Consider the following 18,194-nt stretch of genomic DNA (forward strand, 5'->3'; position numbering starts at 1 on the left):
GGTGGCACTAGTTTTCTTCATGTTGGAGCAGAACAATTTGTGTATTTTTCTTCGGGAGAGCTGCCAACAGTCTTCATTCCATTTGCTGGTTCTTCTCAAGGAGAAGCAGTATTCCGATGAGACAGCTATGCAAAATAATAGTAGGCGCTTTGTAATTTAAAAGAAATAGAGCTAATCCTAGAGGATCAGACATTGAGGTTCATGTTGCAATGTCAACCAGGGTGGCCATGAACGAATAATCTTTATTAATTAAAAAACAATTAATTCAGTAATCTACATATACTTCATGGTTTCTGCTTAGATATTTTGGTGCCACATTTTACATCAATTTCATCATTTTATCTTTTTTAACCATTAGGTTGAGTGGGCTCTCACCGTTTTTGGGGGAAGATGACAATGAAACACTAAACAACATCATTGTATCTCAATTTGACTTTGAAGGAGACGAATTCCAAAATATCTCAGAATTTGCTAAAGATTTCATCTCTAAGTTGCTGATAAAGGAAAAGTGGTAAGTAAAGTCTTCTTAACTGTTATTGCAAGAAGAGTTATACAGGGATAAATAGTGATGAGCGGCAGGGGTCATATTCGAATTTGTGATATTTCGCAAATATTTTGTAGAATATTCGTCATGTATTCGCGAATTCGTATATTCGTTATATTCTACATTCTTTTTTTACGCAAAAATCGGCAAGGTAATGATCGCGTAATATGCGAATATTACGCACTCAGTACAGGCGTAGGTCAAAAACTAATATATAGCAGTATAGACTATAGTGCTATATATTTGTTTTTAAGAATATTTGTCATTTTTTCCATCTGAACACATGATTCCTCCCTGCTTCATTGGCCCACAAGCAACTTAAGCAGGGAGGAATCATGACTTCAGGTGGAAAAAAATGCTGAATATTCTAAAAAACAAATATATAGTACTATATTCAATATAGTGCTATATATTTGTTTTTTAGAATATTCAGCATTTTTTTCCATCTGAAGTGAACACATGATTCCTACCTGCTTCTTGCTTGTGGTCCAATGACATCATTGATCCACAAGCAAGAAGCAGGGAGGAATCATGTGTTCAGATGGAAAAAAAGACAAATATTCAATATAACGAATATATAGCATTATAGTCTAAATATTCGCGAATTCTAGAAGTGCCGATATTCATGATTAAAATTTGTTATTCGAATATTCGTGCTCAACACTAGGGATAAATTCCGTTTCTATGTTTTCCACTATAGTGTATTCATATAACTAACATTAGTAATGTTTATGTATCAGATATCATTATTAGTTTATTTACAAATGCCTATCCAGGCAATAGAACCTGTCTTGACCCAGGTATAAATTAATTCTTCACTTTTATTTGAATACAAGTAAAATCTAAATGCTAAGTGTGTGCGAGGTGCACTCTTTAATTGAACTTAAAGAGGACCTTTCACCGATCCTGACATTGTTAACTAAGTATACAGACATGGAGAGCGGCGCCCGGGGATCTCACTGCACTTACTATTATCCCTGGGCGCCGCTCCGTTCTCCTGCTATGCCCTATACACTAAGTTATAGTAGGCGGAGATTTCGTTCACTAAGTTATAGTAGGCGGAGTCTGCCCTTGTTCTGCTGCAGCACTGGCCAATCGCAGCGCAGAGCTCACAGCCTGGGAGGGTATTTTCTCCCAGGCTGTGAGCTCTGGTGGCCGGGGTCACTCATGGCTGCCCATTAACCCCTGAAGAAGCCAGAATACTGGCGAAACATGTCGGGGGGCAGTGTTAGTTTTTAATCGCTGTGCACCACTCCACTGTTAACCAGCAACTAGCGGTCAGGCTGGCCGACGTTGCTTGGTTTGGTTTAGCAATCAAGTTAGTTGTGGTTTTGGCTACTGTGCACCGAGTCCGTGTTGCGGTGTTAGTTGCCACTAATCCCAGTCTGAGATCAACTGAGACGCTTTATGCGCCATTCACATAGTGGGTTGATATTTCCATTTCTCCCACCACTCTATATGGCTGTTATTACAACCATTCTCAGCTGGCAGAGTCACCGCGGACGGTGGTACGGTAGTGTTCTGCCCTTACAGTGGTAAGGGTGAGAGAGAGTGTACATCTCTTCACCCTGCCTAATTGTCAAAGCAATACACCTACCAGTGTAGTGGTGTACTGTGTTTTTAACACCCCTTCATTTTTTGGTTATGTTTTAAGTTCAATTAAAGAGTGCACCTCGCACACACTTAGCATTTAGGTTTTACTTGTATTCAAATAAAAGTGAAGTATTAATTTATACCTGGGTCAAGACAGGTTCTATTGCCTGGATAGGCATTTGTAAATAAACTAGTAAAATTACCTTACCCAGGTCAGGTCCTAATTATATTCAGATGTCATTATTACTATTCTTTTTCTTCTGCAGCTGGAGAATGAGTGCAAGTGAAGCTATAAAACATCCATGGTTGACAGACTCCAAATTGCACTACACAATTAACCAGCAGGTTGCTTCAAAGGTGTGTTATGTCTTTAAATTGACAAAAATAGCTAAATATTTCACATATTCACAGCTCATTGGCAAATCAGAGGATATGCTGTATAGTATTGGGAAAAAAAATTACACCCAAATATATATATGCTATAAACAGGAACAATACAAAGAAAGAAGCACAATGAATGTGAAGCACTTTTGTCAGAGTAGGGTTTAAGTGATAGAGACATTTCTTACTTACCTTTTCTATTGTCTCAAGATATTTCCTGATGGTGCAAGATAATCAGCTTAAAAAATAAATAAATTGTGGTACAACATTAGAGTAAAGTCTCATTCACACGTCACTGTTTGATCAGTGATTTCCATCAGTGATTTTATGCCCAAACCAGGATTGGAGCCTCCTTAGACATAAGGTATAAGGGAAAGATCTGCACCTGTTCTGTGGTTAGAGCCACACCTGGTTTTGGCTCAAAATCACTGATGGAAATCACTGACCAAGCACTGACTGTCCCCAAAACTGGTCATCTTGCACCACTCAGCCCAGGGGAAAGATAAATGTAACATCAGCTTGTTCTTTGGTCAAATCTTTACTGTGTCTGTCGTCTTCCCTCATGTAAGCAAACTAACAAAAAGATCTAAGTCAAGCCTATACTTTAATAAATGAGTATACTTTCACTCTGAGTAACATGGTACCCTGATCAACACACAGCATAAGAAATGCAGTAAAGGCATATTGGTGTTTCAATGTCTTAAAGGAAATGTGTCACCAAAATTGCATCTGCCAGTTCAAACCAGATCGTAACACATATCCTTTTTTCTAATCTATTTTTATTTTCTAATTGCAGATTTATTTATTGTTTTCTCAACATAATTATGGGGGCAGCCATCTTGCCTGAGCTGTTCTTAGCAGCATTTAGAAAGCATTAAGAAAATTTATTTACAGCAGCCACGTGGGCCTTAGACACAATGGTCTAGAGGGGATCTCATTGACCTATATGAGAAGAGTTTTCTAGGGTTGCTCTCTGACTTGTGCAGAGGTCATTGTACAAAGAAAGAATAGATAAGCTTTGACAATCACCTATTGTGAATAGTGGATCCTGTCTTTATACACAGAGGTGATATCATTGTAGGTAGATATTACAGATAAGCAGATAACTGCAGCAAAGTGATCTGTACAGACCAAAAAGTGTTGTCTATTATTAAGCTTAAGGCCCAATTACATATATATATGAACGCTCGTTAACGATCTTCTGGCAGTGTAATACTGCAGCCGATTACCCGATGAACGAGCAAACGGTAATCAGGATCTTTTAACATGTTAAAAAATCCTAGTTTGCCGGCGGCAGTTCACGCTGTGTAATAGGCACTCTGCTGCCGGCAAATAATGAGACAGTATAGGGACAGGGAATTGACATGAGAGAACTCTGTCCTCCCAACTGTCCTCTGCTCTATCTGCCCGTGTAATAGGGCCCTTAGTGGCCACTGCAAACACTGCAGGATTTTATGGCTTCTGTTTAAATGTAGATATTGAAATGTATAATGAAAAATACTGTAACATCATCAAAACAAATTTTACAAATATTTTAAAAATAAAAACATTATTTAAACAATAGGTCATTTTCTAATGACACATTCTTTTTCGCTCTATGCTGAGATACATTTGCTTTAAGTTGCATGTTGAAAACCTGAAAATTTTCTGAGAAATTCTGATTGCAACATTTCTTCCAACTGCAACCAATATCTGCTCTTTACCTCCAATATTAAATCTCAGGGAAAAAAATGTGAAAAAATTAAACTGAAAAAATAAGCAAAGCACAACCCCAATCCCCCCCCCCCCCCCAAAAAAAATGGGACTCTGTGTAAATTGTAAATAAATGTAAATAAAAACAGAATGCAATGATTTGCTAATCTCATACACATATCAGATATTGAAAGTGAGACATTTTACCATTTCAGGAAAAAAAATGAAAAAAAATGTACTCATTTAGAACTTAATGGCAGCAATGCATCTCAAAAAAGTTGTGAAAGGGCCATGTCTACCATTGTGTAGTATCCCATCTCCTTTTAACACTGGTCTGTAAATATTTGCTGGAGTTTTGGGAAAGGAATGTTGCCCCATTCTTGTTTGATGTAGGATTCTAACTGCTCAACAGTCCTGGGTCTTCTTTGCCGAATTTTTTGTTTCATGATGCAGCAAATGTTTTCCGTTGGTTAAAGGTCTGGACTGCAGGCAGGCCGGTTCAGCATCCGGACTATTCTGCAAAGCCATACTGATGTGATAGACACAGTATGTGGTTTAGCATTGTCTTGCTGAGATAAGCAATGCCTTCCCTGAAAAAGACATTGTGTGGAGCATCTGTTATTCTTAAACCACTATGTACTGTAAAGCATTTTCTGATGTATAAGCTGTCCAGGCCAAAATCACTGTGCACTAATGGATGGTCCCTCTCCTCCTGAGTCTGCTTATTATGGAGTTTGTGGTTTGCAAAAAGAATTAACATTTTTGATTCATCTGACCACAGAGCAGTTTTCCATTTTGCCTTAGTCCATTTTAAATAAACATTGGCCCAGAAAAGATGGTTGCATTTGTGAAATGTACTGACATATGGCATGGTAGGCTGAAGTTGCCTCATTTTAGCCTAGCCATTTTTCAAAGTAGTCTATGTTTAAGGGACAAAAGTAAAATTAGACCCAGATTATGGCACATTTACTATGTGTGACGTTTGCAAAAGTCGCACAGAAGACACATCTCCACGTCAGGCCACCCTCTGGTGTACTTTTACACATATAGGTATAGACCACATTGCAAGCATGCCAAGTACACTGCATTGTTAAGTTATGCCATTTCATTAATTTGGCACAGACACACAAAGCAAAGACAGACTTAAAAAATAACACAAAATCAACCGCAAATTATAAATGTCCCCAACCAGGTAAGTGTGAAAGATGATCCAGGCCACCAAAGTAAAAACAAATAGTATAACTTTACCACTTAGGGTATCTGTCTAATACTATGTATCATCTGAGCGGTAAACTTATGCTGTTTTTAGTAAGGGTATCTTCAGTACACTGCTAGGGGGCAACTGTGGCTGCCACATTGCCGTGTAGATGTCAGTGGCTCTTATGGTAGCACCCATGGCTAATGCACTATTGGGGGTCTTCAACCTCTGACAATGTGTTTGTGGGCACCTTTTGTCGTTTACTACAGGAAAATTAAAGGGGTCATCTGGGACTTTATCCTTAGAATATGCCATTAATATTATTCCTTATTCACAAATTAGTGTTTTGGTGAATATGTTCCATCAGTGATTGTGAGCAAAAACCAGGATTGGAGCCCCCACAGACAAAAGGTATAAGGGAAAGATCTGCACCTGTTCTTTGTTTAGAGCCGTACCTAGTTTTGGCTCCAAATCACTGAAGGAAATCACTGACCGAACATTAACTGTGTGAAAGAAGTATTAGATTGGAGGTGGCCCAACTCTCAGCACCCCCTGCGATCACCTGTATACGTTTTATACATGTCACGAACCAGCCTAAGATTGGCTGAATTGAAAAAAATGGTAAAAAGCATTATCTGATTTTGGCAGTAAAGATCAGGTGCAGGTGGATATATTTGGGGGAATTAATCATGAGGGAAATATTTGAAGTCAGTTTTGCTTGAGTCTATGTTGGAGTACTTTATGCCACATTTATCAACTGTCGCATATTGTTTGATAAATTAGTCTAATCCATAACCTAACACTTGTGCCGAGAAAGCTACTTCAGTTTTTCTAGTCCATCCTCCTACTGGAGTGAGACTACTTCTGAAAAAAGTCTCATTGATAAATCTGGATAAAACTAACTAAGATAGCTAGCCACACCCACTTCCCCACCCATATTTCAGAACTCGAGTGAGTGGTGTAAGAATGCAAAAAGTCACAAAAGCCCAATTTTACAACTTTTTGAAGCCAGAATTCTGAGCCTATAGCTTTAAGTAATTATATTTCTTCAAAGATGTTAAAAAAACTATTTTTCATATTTTAAATTGGATTATAAAGGGTACTATATACATTTCTTTAAGTAGATTTGTATTAGCCCTAGAAGTAATGCCATAAGACATTATTAAGGCAATAGACATGCAACTTTGGCATGCTTAGAATACCTTGCTATCTCATAACTAGTGATGAGAGGCAGGGGCCATATTCGTATTTGCGATATTTCACCAAGTTTTTGTAAAATATTATTTATATTCGCGAATATTCTAAAAACGAATATATAGCACTATATTCGATATAGTGATATATATTCGTTTTTTAGAATATTCGTCATTTTTTTTCTACCTGTACAGTTGTTTCACTTCGGCATACTCCTTCCCGACAAGCGTCCCCATCACCATGGGAACGCCTGAGGTTAGAATATACCATCGGATCAGAGTTTTCACAATCTCAGATCCAATGGTATATTCTAACCACCAGGCATTCCCATGGTGACGGGGACGCTTGTCGGGGAGGAGTATGCCGGAACAACTGTACAGGATTTTAAAAAAGACGAATATTTTATTGTTTTTTCGAATATTCATAATTTTTTTCCATCTCAAGTCATCATGATTTCTCCCTGCTTAAGTTGCTTGTGGGCCAATGACTCATTGGCCCACAAGCAAGAAGCAGGGAGGAATCATGTGTTCACTGTTCAGAGTAACGAATATATAGCACTATATTTGAAATATTCGTGAATTTTTCTAAGTTGCGATATTCGCGAATAATATTCGCTATTCGAATATTCGCGCTCAACACTACTCATAACATGTAAAAGTGTTAGATTCATGCCAGTATGTTTAAGATTGTGTTTCATTTATGTCTTGACCACAATTATGCTCTAAAAATGTATTAATTATTATTATTTTCATTTCAGAAAAAAACTAAAAGCTGTACTGTATCTGAGGCACCGCTGGGCAAGTGACATATTCCAGACTAGTAATGAACAGGTTTGTTGAAATTTCATGACCAAGATAAAACATGAACTGCATGATTTGTATGTTTTAAAGCATTTGTTCAATAAGGCCCTTTGTGGGCACTGTCACAGGATATATATTAGCTAAACTTAAATCTGAGATTGTGGTTCATGTGTGTGAATCTTTCCTGTTTCTTGGCTTTTTAGTAAATAGTTTTTCACTCCAGTTCACTGCCTGATGGTTCTGCCAAGTAACGCCCATGCTTGGCAGGCAGTTTTTCATCTCAAAATTGTGTGACCATTGGCTGCCTCAGTGGAATGAGGCTTGGCCGCACCATCAGGCTTTACCCTTGTGGTTAACTGCAAATTACTACTCTTAATTTAGTATATTACGTTTGGGATATTTGGCTTGTGGTCGATATTTCAGGATGCACCTAAAATGCACTCTAACCTTTACAGGTGAACTTAATGTGACCTTCTCTAAACTTTTGAATGCACATGTCCAACTGTTCAATGTTTCAGTACTTTTTGCACAACTTGCTGTTCTCTAACAAGGAGCTTAACGGCAAAATTCACAACAGGTGTTTGATCCATGAATCGCCCAATAAATTTCCTGGTACAATTATAATTGGTATTTAAACAGTCCTCATCATCATGTTATTAACATTTTGACATCATGAGACCAAGAAGATACAATTGATCAACAGTACCTCGTCATTGCGAGGCTTCAAGCAGGATATTCTCAGACGGAAGTAGCCACTGAGATTAGAGTGTCGCAGAGTGTAATCAGCAGATTGCAACAGAGATACAGGGAGACTGGAAGAGTCACAGAAAGGCATAGAAGTGGATGTTCTTTAGCCACATCTTACACTGGTAACCGATCCATTGTGAACAATGCCCTACGGAACCGGATGATGAATGCCACACCTCTCCAGGCACATTTAAGGGAGGTGAGAGGCACCCAAGTGTCACGTCAGAGCATTTAAAACCGTTTACATCAGCATGGTCTGTGTGTTAGACGACCTGCAAGATTTCCTGACCACACCACTAGGCACAAGCGTCATTGTCTTGCCTGAGCCAGGGAGCATCTACACTGGACGAGGGACCAGTGAACCACAGTGCTGTTCACTGATGAAAGTCGATTCACGCTTAGCAGAAATGATGGCCACCAACGATGTTGGAGACTTCAAGAAGAGTGCAATGCATCAGCCACTATTGTCACCAGACTAGCCTTTGGTGGTGGAGGTGTTACAGTGTGGGCAGGTGTGTATAGTCAATACAGAACTGCCCTACACTTTCTGACAAGTCCATACTACTTAAATAACATCATTAATCCAGTCATTGTGCAGTTGCATGAACAAAACAGGCCTAATTTCATTTTAATGGATGACAATGAGCCAGCTCATCGAGGTCTGATCATTAGGGAATGGCTGCTGGAGACTGAGGAACCTCAAATGGAATGGCCTGCACTTTCTCCAGACCTGAATCCCGTTGAAAACCTATGGGAACAGCTGGGTCGCAGTGTGGAGGCTTGTAACTGAGTACCCCAGAACCTCAATGACCTGAGGGCCGGCCTTCAAGAAGAGTGGGATGCCATGCCTCAGCAGACAATAAGTCGACTTGTGAACAGCATGAGAATGTCGTTGTCAAGCTGTAATTGATGCTCAAGGCCACATGACAAGTTACTGAGACACTGACATTTTTTGTGGGGGGTATACCCACCACTGTTGTTGGCTTTTGTTTTAATAAATAGTTTGAGATGAGGAAATCACCATTGCATGCTTCTACTTAAATGCCCTACTTTCATGATATAATATCTCTGTAGCGTGAACATAAATTCCACCCGAAAGCCAAATATCCCGAACTTTTTGTGAGTAGTGTATATTTCATGGAGTTATATGCAATTGAAATATATAGAATGTACACAAATGCGAGAATTGATTGCCCAGGTCTAATATTTGAAACAAATAAGAGTGATCCACATTTTCTATATAAAATAAATACATTAAATATACAGTATTTGTAAAAAGCAGTAATGTGCAATTAAGTGTGCAAGTAGAACACATTTGAAAATGAATCAAGCTAGTGTACACTATGAACCGCAGTTTCTATAGATGTCCGATAAATATTATTATCATTGTAATGGAGAAGTCGATCTCTCCTTCCATTGATTCTCATAAATAATTAATGTGCTGCAAAACTCGAATATCAATTATATAATCTCTAGTTCTTTTTGCTTAGGTTTATTAAGATATTTAACATTTAGTGAGATGCTGCTTATAACGACATGCTTAGAGCTGTCACGTTATACTATATTGTTACTAAAGAATGACATTTTCTGTCTGTTGCTAAGGAGCATTTGGCAGAACTGTTTCAGCAAAAGGAAAGTTTAACCTGAAATTCTGGCTAACTTTCCTCACAAGTAATAAAGGTCTGGAGAGTAGTATAGCCTAAAGTAACACAAATAATGAATTAGGAGAGAAATAACAAAGTGAACTGTTGAACTAATAAGTATTGTATTCTGTTATTCAGAAACACTGCTGTGTGGCGTCTGCTGTGAGACATTTGAGCAGTTCTGGTGCTGTGACCTTCCATGAGATGACTTGGGCATTTACCAGCTGGACCATTGCCATCAACTAAGGGCGGGTCTTGGCATGACAAGGCTAACTTCACCACTTCCTCTCTCACATGCTAAAATCGCTGTGTTCAAGAATCTTACCAGCTATTTCCAAGGGTTTGAGATGTTCAAATGTCCTTTACTGTGTCTGTAACACAGGTGTATGTGTCTAAATGCTTTCTATAAATGCATTGGTTTGTGGTTGTTAAAGTTTAATTTTTTTTATAACATTCACAACTGTACTACATGCCTGAATCATGGCTCTCTCCTATCATACACTCTACTTACTTACACATATTTGTGCTAAATAAGTGTATGCGACATTGGATATCAGGCTGTCCCACCCTTTTACCCTGGAATGCTCTTCGTGTTTCCGTTTCTGGGTGGCCTGTTTTTCAATAAGATGAGTCATTTGCAATCTAATAAATGGATGAATCACACTCATAAGCAATAAGTCATGTGTAGTGTAGATTCCTTGTAATCATTGCGTTGGAGGAACCATATTTCTCTGCACTTGGTGACACTTTTGACTGGACCAACTTGATATTTATAATGTAAAACTTTGGCTTTGGTATCTAGAATAAAAAAGGGAGAGCAATATTGCAGGACCGTGGGTGAGTGAAAATTCCCCCAGATTCAGGGCTGTAAGGAGCTGGGCTGGCGGCTGCACCAGTTCCTCCAGTATCTAATCCGGAAGCTTAACTGGAGGTAGAGGAAAAAGACCAGGACTGTTCGCGGTACCGCTGGGAAGGCACGCCTCTAAAGAAGTGGAGATAAGATGAGAGGATTTATTGGTGTTTCAAAGCAATGCATTTCAGGATTGGAAGGATCCCTTTGTCAGGAAGAATACACTATCAGGTGGTGTATTCTGCCTGATGAAGAGATCTGCTCTATCCCAAAATGCATTGCTTTTAAAGAAGAATATGGACTTTCATTTGATCTTCACTTCTTTGGAGTCGTGCCTTCCCAGCAGCGCCACAGACAGTCCTGGTCTTTTTCCTCTATCTCCAGTAAAACTTTGGCGTTGTCAGACCTAAGATATTTTGTTGCTATCGTCTGAAAAAAAATGTTGCCTTTGTATGGTTGATATCATATTGCTTTAGCTCATAATGTTTCTAGTTGGTCCATCAAAACATGTCCAAAATGAGCTCAGTGTGTTAATACAGACATTTTAACACAAGGCATTCATGCCAAAAGCAAAGTGCCAGGGATAATCAGTTGACGCAGCAGATTTTTTCAGTCTGGATGAGAATTTTTAAAATCTCATCCACATTGCTGATACCATAAAAGACTGCGGATGTGCCACATGCAAATCCGCTGTGGCAAATTTGCAGTGTTCATGCCCCATGTGGACATATCCATATATGTAAAACTAGAATATAAAATTGCAGCAGGAAACTTCAGAATAGGTGTTCACCACTTGAAAAGTTTTAAATTAGTGAATTTAATAGAAATTTGTATCTATTGACTTTATTTGAGAATTCACAATAGTCTTTAGAACTGAAAACGTACTTCTTTAAAAAGATAGAATGATCCATAAACTGTAAAAATTTAAAAGGGTTAGCCCATGAACAGCATGCATTACCTATAGATATAATACATGATAAAGGTATGATCACTGGGGGTCTGACCCATGAGAATGAGGGACCTCAAGCTCCTTTGTGAATAAACCAGTAGTAGGAACGTGTGACCACCGCTCTATTCACTTGTATCGGACTGCTTAAGATAGCCAAGCAATGTATTTTGAGTGACCTCAAGTCCCCTCTGTGAATAAAGCAGTAGTAAGAACGTGTGACCACTGTTCTATTCACTTCTTTGAGACTGCTGAAGATAGCCAAGCGTTGTACTCAGCAGTACCATACAAGTGTATGGAGCAGTGGTCACACATCTACATTACTACTCCAGTCACATCGGGAAGGTGGGCATCCCTGTCCTCATGATTGGTGGGGGTCCCACCATTCAGGCTCCCAGACATCATACGTTTATCATCTATCTGGTGGATAGGTGCTAAATGTTTTTATGGGCCAGCGCCTTCAAATAAAGAATCTGCTTTAATTCCAGAAATACTGTAGCTCCAATCTTATCTATGGGTTGAAACTGATATTGCAACTGAAACTGATTCAGTTGTATGTGAGCCGCAATACTAGACTCAGCCCATGGAAAATCTAGTGCAACCTCTTTAAACACTGCTTTGTATTTTCTATTACTATAACGGCACAAGGCTATTATATTCATTTTTTGTAGCCAAACAAATGCTTTGTTAATACCTCAATTTCCAGTTCTTTACAATATTTGTACATCTAACCTCACATGAACAATTTCCAGCTCTTTACAACAGTAATTGAAATGAAAATGCTGGCAGGTAATATGAACCAAAAGTGCTTGTGTATTGCTGGCCTGAGCTGTAGGGAATAATGGACTGGACTAGCCCAACACCATTTCCTTTTGGAATGTCTCAGATGGTTTTAAACAAGATTTCCTAAAGGAATATGAACCTCTGCACACAATTTCAGATATGCATCAGAAGATACAGTAGCATTGGTGGTGTTCTCTGTGTGGGGACATCCACTGATTAATAAAAAGAAGCCAGCTTCTGGATAAAAGATTAATAAAAAGAAGGAATTATATAATGCAGAGACATCCTTATCTCTGAGCTGTATGCTGCTGGACGCCACTGACGTCAATGAAAGCTATTATACAGTATAATACATATCACAGTTGAAACTATGAGTTGCATAAAGATAAAAGTAGCTAAACTATAAAAGGAAGCTCACACCAACTACAAAAATGATTGTGTGTGTGTGTGTATATATATATATATATATATATATATATATACATATATATATACATACTAGCAGAAGGACCCGGCTTCACATGGGTATATTTCATCTATTTCATTTAATGTTTGTGTGTGTTGTTAAAAGATATTGACAGTATCCCCCATAACAGTGACCTCTACAGCACCCGCCCCTTTAACAGTGAACTCCACAGTCCCCCACCCCTTAACACCAACTCCCCCACAGTGCCCGCCACTTTAAAATGGGACCTCTACAGCAGCCCATCCCCTTTAACAGTGAGATTGACAACACTCCACTTCCTTGACAGTGACCTTGTTAGAGCTCGCCCCCTTAACAGTGATCTCCACAGTACCCCGCTGCCTTAACAGTGATCTCCACAGTACCCCGCTGCCTTAACAGTGACTTCCACAGAAGTTGCCCCTTTAATAGTGGCCCCTGCCCCCTTAACAGTAACATCCACAGTGAACGCCTCTTTAACAGTGACCTCCACAGTGCCCGCCACTTTAACAGTGACCTCCACAGCGCCCTGCCCCTTTAATGCTAGGGCTACACGATGACATGTGTCGCGCGACATTGTTTCTCAACAATTTTTATAATGATAGGCTATGGTGTCGCACTGTGACATGTGACATGCTGCGACTGCGACACAACAGTTGAAAAAAATCCATCTAAGATGGATTTTTCTGCGATTGTCACGTCGCAGTCGCAGCATGTCACATGTCACAGTGCGACACCATAGACTATCATTATAAAAATTGTTGCGCGACATGAATATCACGCAACACATGTAGCAGTGTAGTTGTGCCCTATGTGTCTTGTGACTTATTGTCGGGCGACACATGTCGTCATGTAGCCTTAGCCTAAAGCTGACCTACAGCAGTGGGTTGTTATGGAAACCTGGAGTAAAACTGTGTATATGTGGAGACTAAGGGACTGCGAGCTTCTATTGGCAGATAAGAGACATGTGACCGTGTGTATGGCAGTTGGGATATGAAGAGAAAGACTTGCAGGCTTGTATTGGCTAATGCAGGCAATTGTTTGAGAATATCTCAGGAACGGTACATCCTAGAGAGCTGTGACCCCCACAAGATTTATTTCCAGGTAGCAAGGGATGTGTATACCCGGTTTAGTTGAAATCAATGGTTGCGTTTTTGAGTGATCGCGGAACATACATACACATATAAACGTCCTTCTTTTTATAGATATATATAGATATATATAGTGTATTCAGAAAGTCTTCAGACCCTTTCACTTTTTCCCATTTTGTTAGGCTGCGAGTCGACCTTGTGTTAAAAAAAATCTAGTTTTTCCCCCATCATTCTGCACTCAACACCCCATAATGACAAAGTGAAAACTGAATGCTTGAAATCTTTACTAATTTATTGAAAAGGAAAAAGCTAAATATTTCATTGAAATAAGTATTCATACCCTTTACTCAGTACTTAGTTGAAGCATCTTTGGCAGTGATTACAGCATCCAGTCTTCTTGGGAAAGATGGTTTGCACATCTGGATTTGGGGATTTTATGACATTCTTCTCTGCAGATCCTCTCAAGCTCTGTCAGGTTGGATGGGGACAGCCATTTTCAGGTCTCTACAGAGATGTTCATTTGGGTTCAAGTCAAGGCTCCGGCTGGGCCACTTAAGGACATTCACAGAATTGTCCCTAAACCACTCCTATGTTGTCTTGGCTGTGTGCCTAGGGTCATCGTCTTGCTGGAAAGTAAATCTATGGCCCAGTCTAAGGTCCAGAGCACTCTGGATAAGATTTTCATTAAAAATAACCCATCATGTTGAATATGGTGTTTGAGCTACATGTAGCCTGTTATAGAGCAAGAGGAGCTGAGTAGATAGATATATAGTTTTGTGGGAAAAGAGTCAGTATAAGTTGTAATTTATTCATTAAAATTCAATTTCATTCTGGGCTTTGAAGTAAAGGCGACGGTCCTATCAGTGATTAACAGCCTTTCCTTTATGACAGCATATACAGAGATAGCTGTCAATCACTAATAGGACCGCCTCCCTGACTTCAAAGCCCAGAATGAGCAGGAATTTAAATGATTAAAATACAAGTTATACTGAATCTTTTCCAATGAAATTATATATTAATCTGCTCAGCTCCTTCTGCTCTACAACAAGCTGCCTGTAGCTTACATTGCATTTATATGGTGACAAATTCTCTTTAAGAATTTTTCTGTACTATGCTCCATTCAGCTTTCTCTCAACTCTGACCAGTTTCCCTGTCACAGCCGCTAAACATCATCCTTCACTGTAGTAATGGTATTGGGCAGTGCCTGGTTTTACCTAAATATGGCGCTTAGATCTTAGGCCAGAAAATTCAATCTTGGTTTAATCAGACCAGAGAATCTTGTTTCTATTTTGAAAACTCTAGGCAGGCTCTCATGTGTCTTTTACTAAAGAGAGGCTTCTTTCTGGCTACTTTGCCATAAAGCCCAGATTGATGGAATGCTACAGTGATAGTTGACCTTCTAGAAGTTTCTCCCATCTGCACACAGGATCTTTGGAGCTAAACCAGAATTACCATTGGGTTCCTGGTCACCTTTCTTACTATGGCCCTTCTTCCCCCGTTTAGTTAGTTTTGTGGGGCGGCCAGTTATAGTAAGACTCCTGGTTGTTTCAAACTTTTTCCAGTTAAGAATTATGGAGGCCACTCATCTCTTTCAGTGCAGCAGACTTTTTTATAACCTTAAGAAGAAAGGGAAAATATCCGGCACTGGAATGATATTCAGTAAAAAACGTCCTCTTTATTGAACGTAACATAAATCCAAATACAAACAGATGCTTGCACAAAGCGCTTGTTGACGCGTTTCGGACAGATGTCCTTAGTCGTACAATCATGCACTTCTTTCCTCCTCATGGCTTGTGATATGCATTGTCTGCTGTAAGACCTTAAAAAAGACAGAGTTGTGTCTTTTGAAATCATGTTCAGTCAACTGAATTTACCACAGGTGGGCATCAATCAAAGTGTAGAAGCATTTGAAACATGATCAAGAGAAATGTGTGGTCCCCAGAGCTAAATTTGAAGTTTCATATCAAAGGGTCTAAATACCTACAGCATATTCATACAAAATTTTAGTTTTTCCAATAAATTTTCAAAAATGTTTAAAATTCTGTTTTCACTTTGTCATTATGGGTTGTCGAGTGCAGAATGATAGTGGGAAACTGTTTTTTTATTTTAGAACAAGGCAGGAACATAACAAAATGTGAAAAAAGGTCTGAAGACTTTCTGAATGCACTGTATATATACAGTACACAACATACATACATTTGCAGCACAGAGCACTAGGTCTCCACTGTTATAGAGCAGGCACTTGGCTCTCACTGTCAAAATAGGATATAACTCTGATCCCATCATTTTAATCCCTTCGATGCCATGGTCAAGCATGGACTGAGCAGTAAGACAGAGGAAAGGAGCTCCCTCTGTCTACCAATCGGCACCCTATGAACGCAGTCTCAGGGTGCTAAATACCTGGCAAGACAGATGGGGACTTTTTTAAAGGACCCAGGTTTGCCATGTCCAAACTGCTAATACATCCTGCCTAAGCCAGGATGTAATAGCCTGTCTTTCAGAATGATTGTGCACTGTAATGCAGGAGTATTACAGTATATAGTACAAGCAATCAAAAGATCTCAGGTTCAAGTCACCTAAGGGGACTAAATGTATAATAAAAAAGTAAACATAATTGGTATCGCCATGTTTAAAGCAACCCAATGTTATAAAATATCAATCTATTTAACCCGTATGGTGAACGCTGTAAAAAAAAAAAATCCCTAATGCCAGACTTGCCTTCCCTAAAAAACTGAATAAAAAAAATCTATAATTTTTATGTATCCCAAGATGGTATGAATAAACACTATAGGTTGCCATGCAATAAATGAGCCCTCACACATCTCCATAATTGTACCGACTGGCTGAATAAAAACCCTAAAAAAATGGCAGAATGATGTTGTTTTTTAACACTGTTGTTCCCAAAAAGTCTTTTAAAGTTATACAATTCACCTGATGTACTGCAAAATGGTGACATTAAAAAATACACCTTGCCCTACATAAAACAATCCCTCGGCTATGTCGATGGAAAAATGTTTTAAATAAAACTTGAAAATGATGAAAAAATGAAGAAAGTCTGTGTCCTTAATGAAGGAGTTAAATAGCTCCTACATCCTGTGTTGTTATTATCTTTTTATAGTGGTTCTCCATTTTTTTTTTTATGTAGAGCTGCAAATCCCCTGCACAACCTATAATTACAGCTGTCCGCAGCCACTACTGGGCACAATGAACTGAATACATCTGTATGCTGTAATCTCATAAATTCCCCTAGTGGCTTCTGCTGGCAGAAAAAAAATGTATATTGTATCTGTATGCATTGGATTTGATCTGTATAAGGAAACAGGGCTCTAACTGCTATAAAGATAATATACAGCACCTAAAACTGAGGACAAAAATGTGGAGATTCAGTTTATGAACAATGTTTTTCACTGGATTTAGCCCTATTTACCTATGAACGCAAGTTTACAGTTTACTTCTGAAATTAAAAAGGGGGAATAAAATACAATACACATAATTTGCACAGGAACGAGCTTCCGTCTGAATGCTGGTTTGGCTGATAATCAGATCTTTTTGCACGCCATTGATCGTCGCTCATTTATTGGCTGATCAAATCTTTTATGCAGCTGCAAAAATAATCATTTGTCAGCAGCACATTTCGAGAGCACAGTGGATGTGTTGATGACAATATGGAAACTGTGAATGGGGTAAAGAATCGTACTAAAGATCGTTTGTGCCCCATGCAGTTTCTATATTGTAAGGTGTAAAGTCCCTTTAACCTCCGAACACATTAAAATTGGAAAAAACAAAACAAAAATGACACTTTTTTATTGTAGTAAATCCACTGTCGGCTTCTGGTCCGTGCCTCCGCACCGCAAAAAGATAGAACATGTTCTATCTTTGGCCATATGTTGTGGATTGCGGACCCATTCAAGTCAATGGGTCTGCATCCGCAAGTGAAGTGCACACAGCCAGTGCCCATTCAAAAAGGGATGCGCACAAGGGCACTGAAAAAGTACGCTTGTGGGCATGAGCCCAAGGTTTGCTTGTGATTTTTTTTTTTTTACTTGTGCTTATAATCATTCTATCCTAGCTGTAAACCAGCCCCCATGCAGTAACTGTTAGCATGTGGCGGGATTGTGCGTATACACAACACCTAATCTGAACAGAGCTACAGTATGAAACAGAGGTTGTGAGTACGGTACTTACACAGAAAAACAGAAGCGCTAGATTGATTTATTTATGTTTTTGTGATTCTGGGTTCATGTTTGCTGCAATTTGCGGGTAATGCTGCAACTTCAGTCACTTCCATTA

At 39.0% G+C, this 18,194-nt stretch overlaps 1 protein-coding gene across 1 annotated transcript in view; it reads left to right on the forward strand.

The window, feature by feature from the left end:
* Positions 1 to 12,871, forward strand: part of MYLK4 (myosin light chain kinase family member 4) — a 105,334-nt gene extending 92,463 nt beyond the window's left edge. The window contains 4 exon segments of the mRNA XM_044295493.1: positions 359 to 511; positions 2,404 to 2,494; positions 7,360 to 7,432; positions 9,931 to 12,871. Of these exon segments, the coding sequence (XP_044151428.1) occupies positions 359 to 511; positions 2,404 to 2,494; positions 7,360 to 7,407 (292 nt within the window). The 3' untranslated portion in view covers positions 7,408 to 7,432; positions 9,931 to 12,871.
* Positions 12,872 to 18,194: the final 5,323 nt, after the last annotated feature.

This window comes from Bufo gargarizans, chromosome 5 (assembly GCF_014858855.1).
Source record: "Bufo gargarizans isolate SCDJY-AF-19 chromosome 5, ASM1485885v1, whole genome shotgun sequence".
NCBI lineage: Eukaryota > Metazoa > Chordata > Amphibia > Anura > Bufonidae > Bufo > Bufo gargarizans.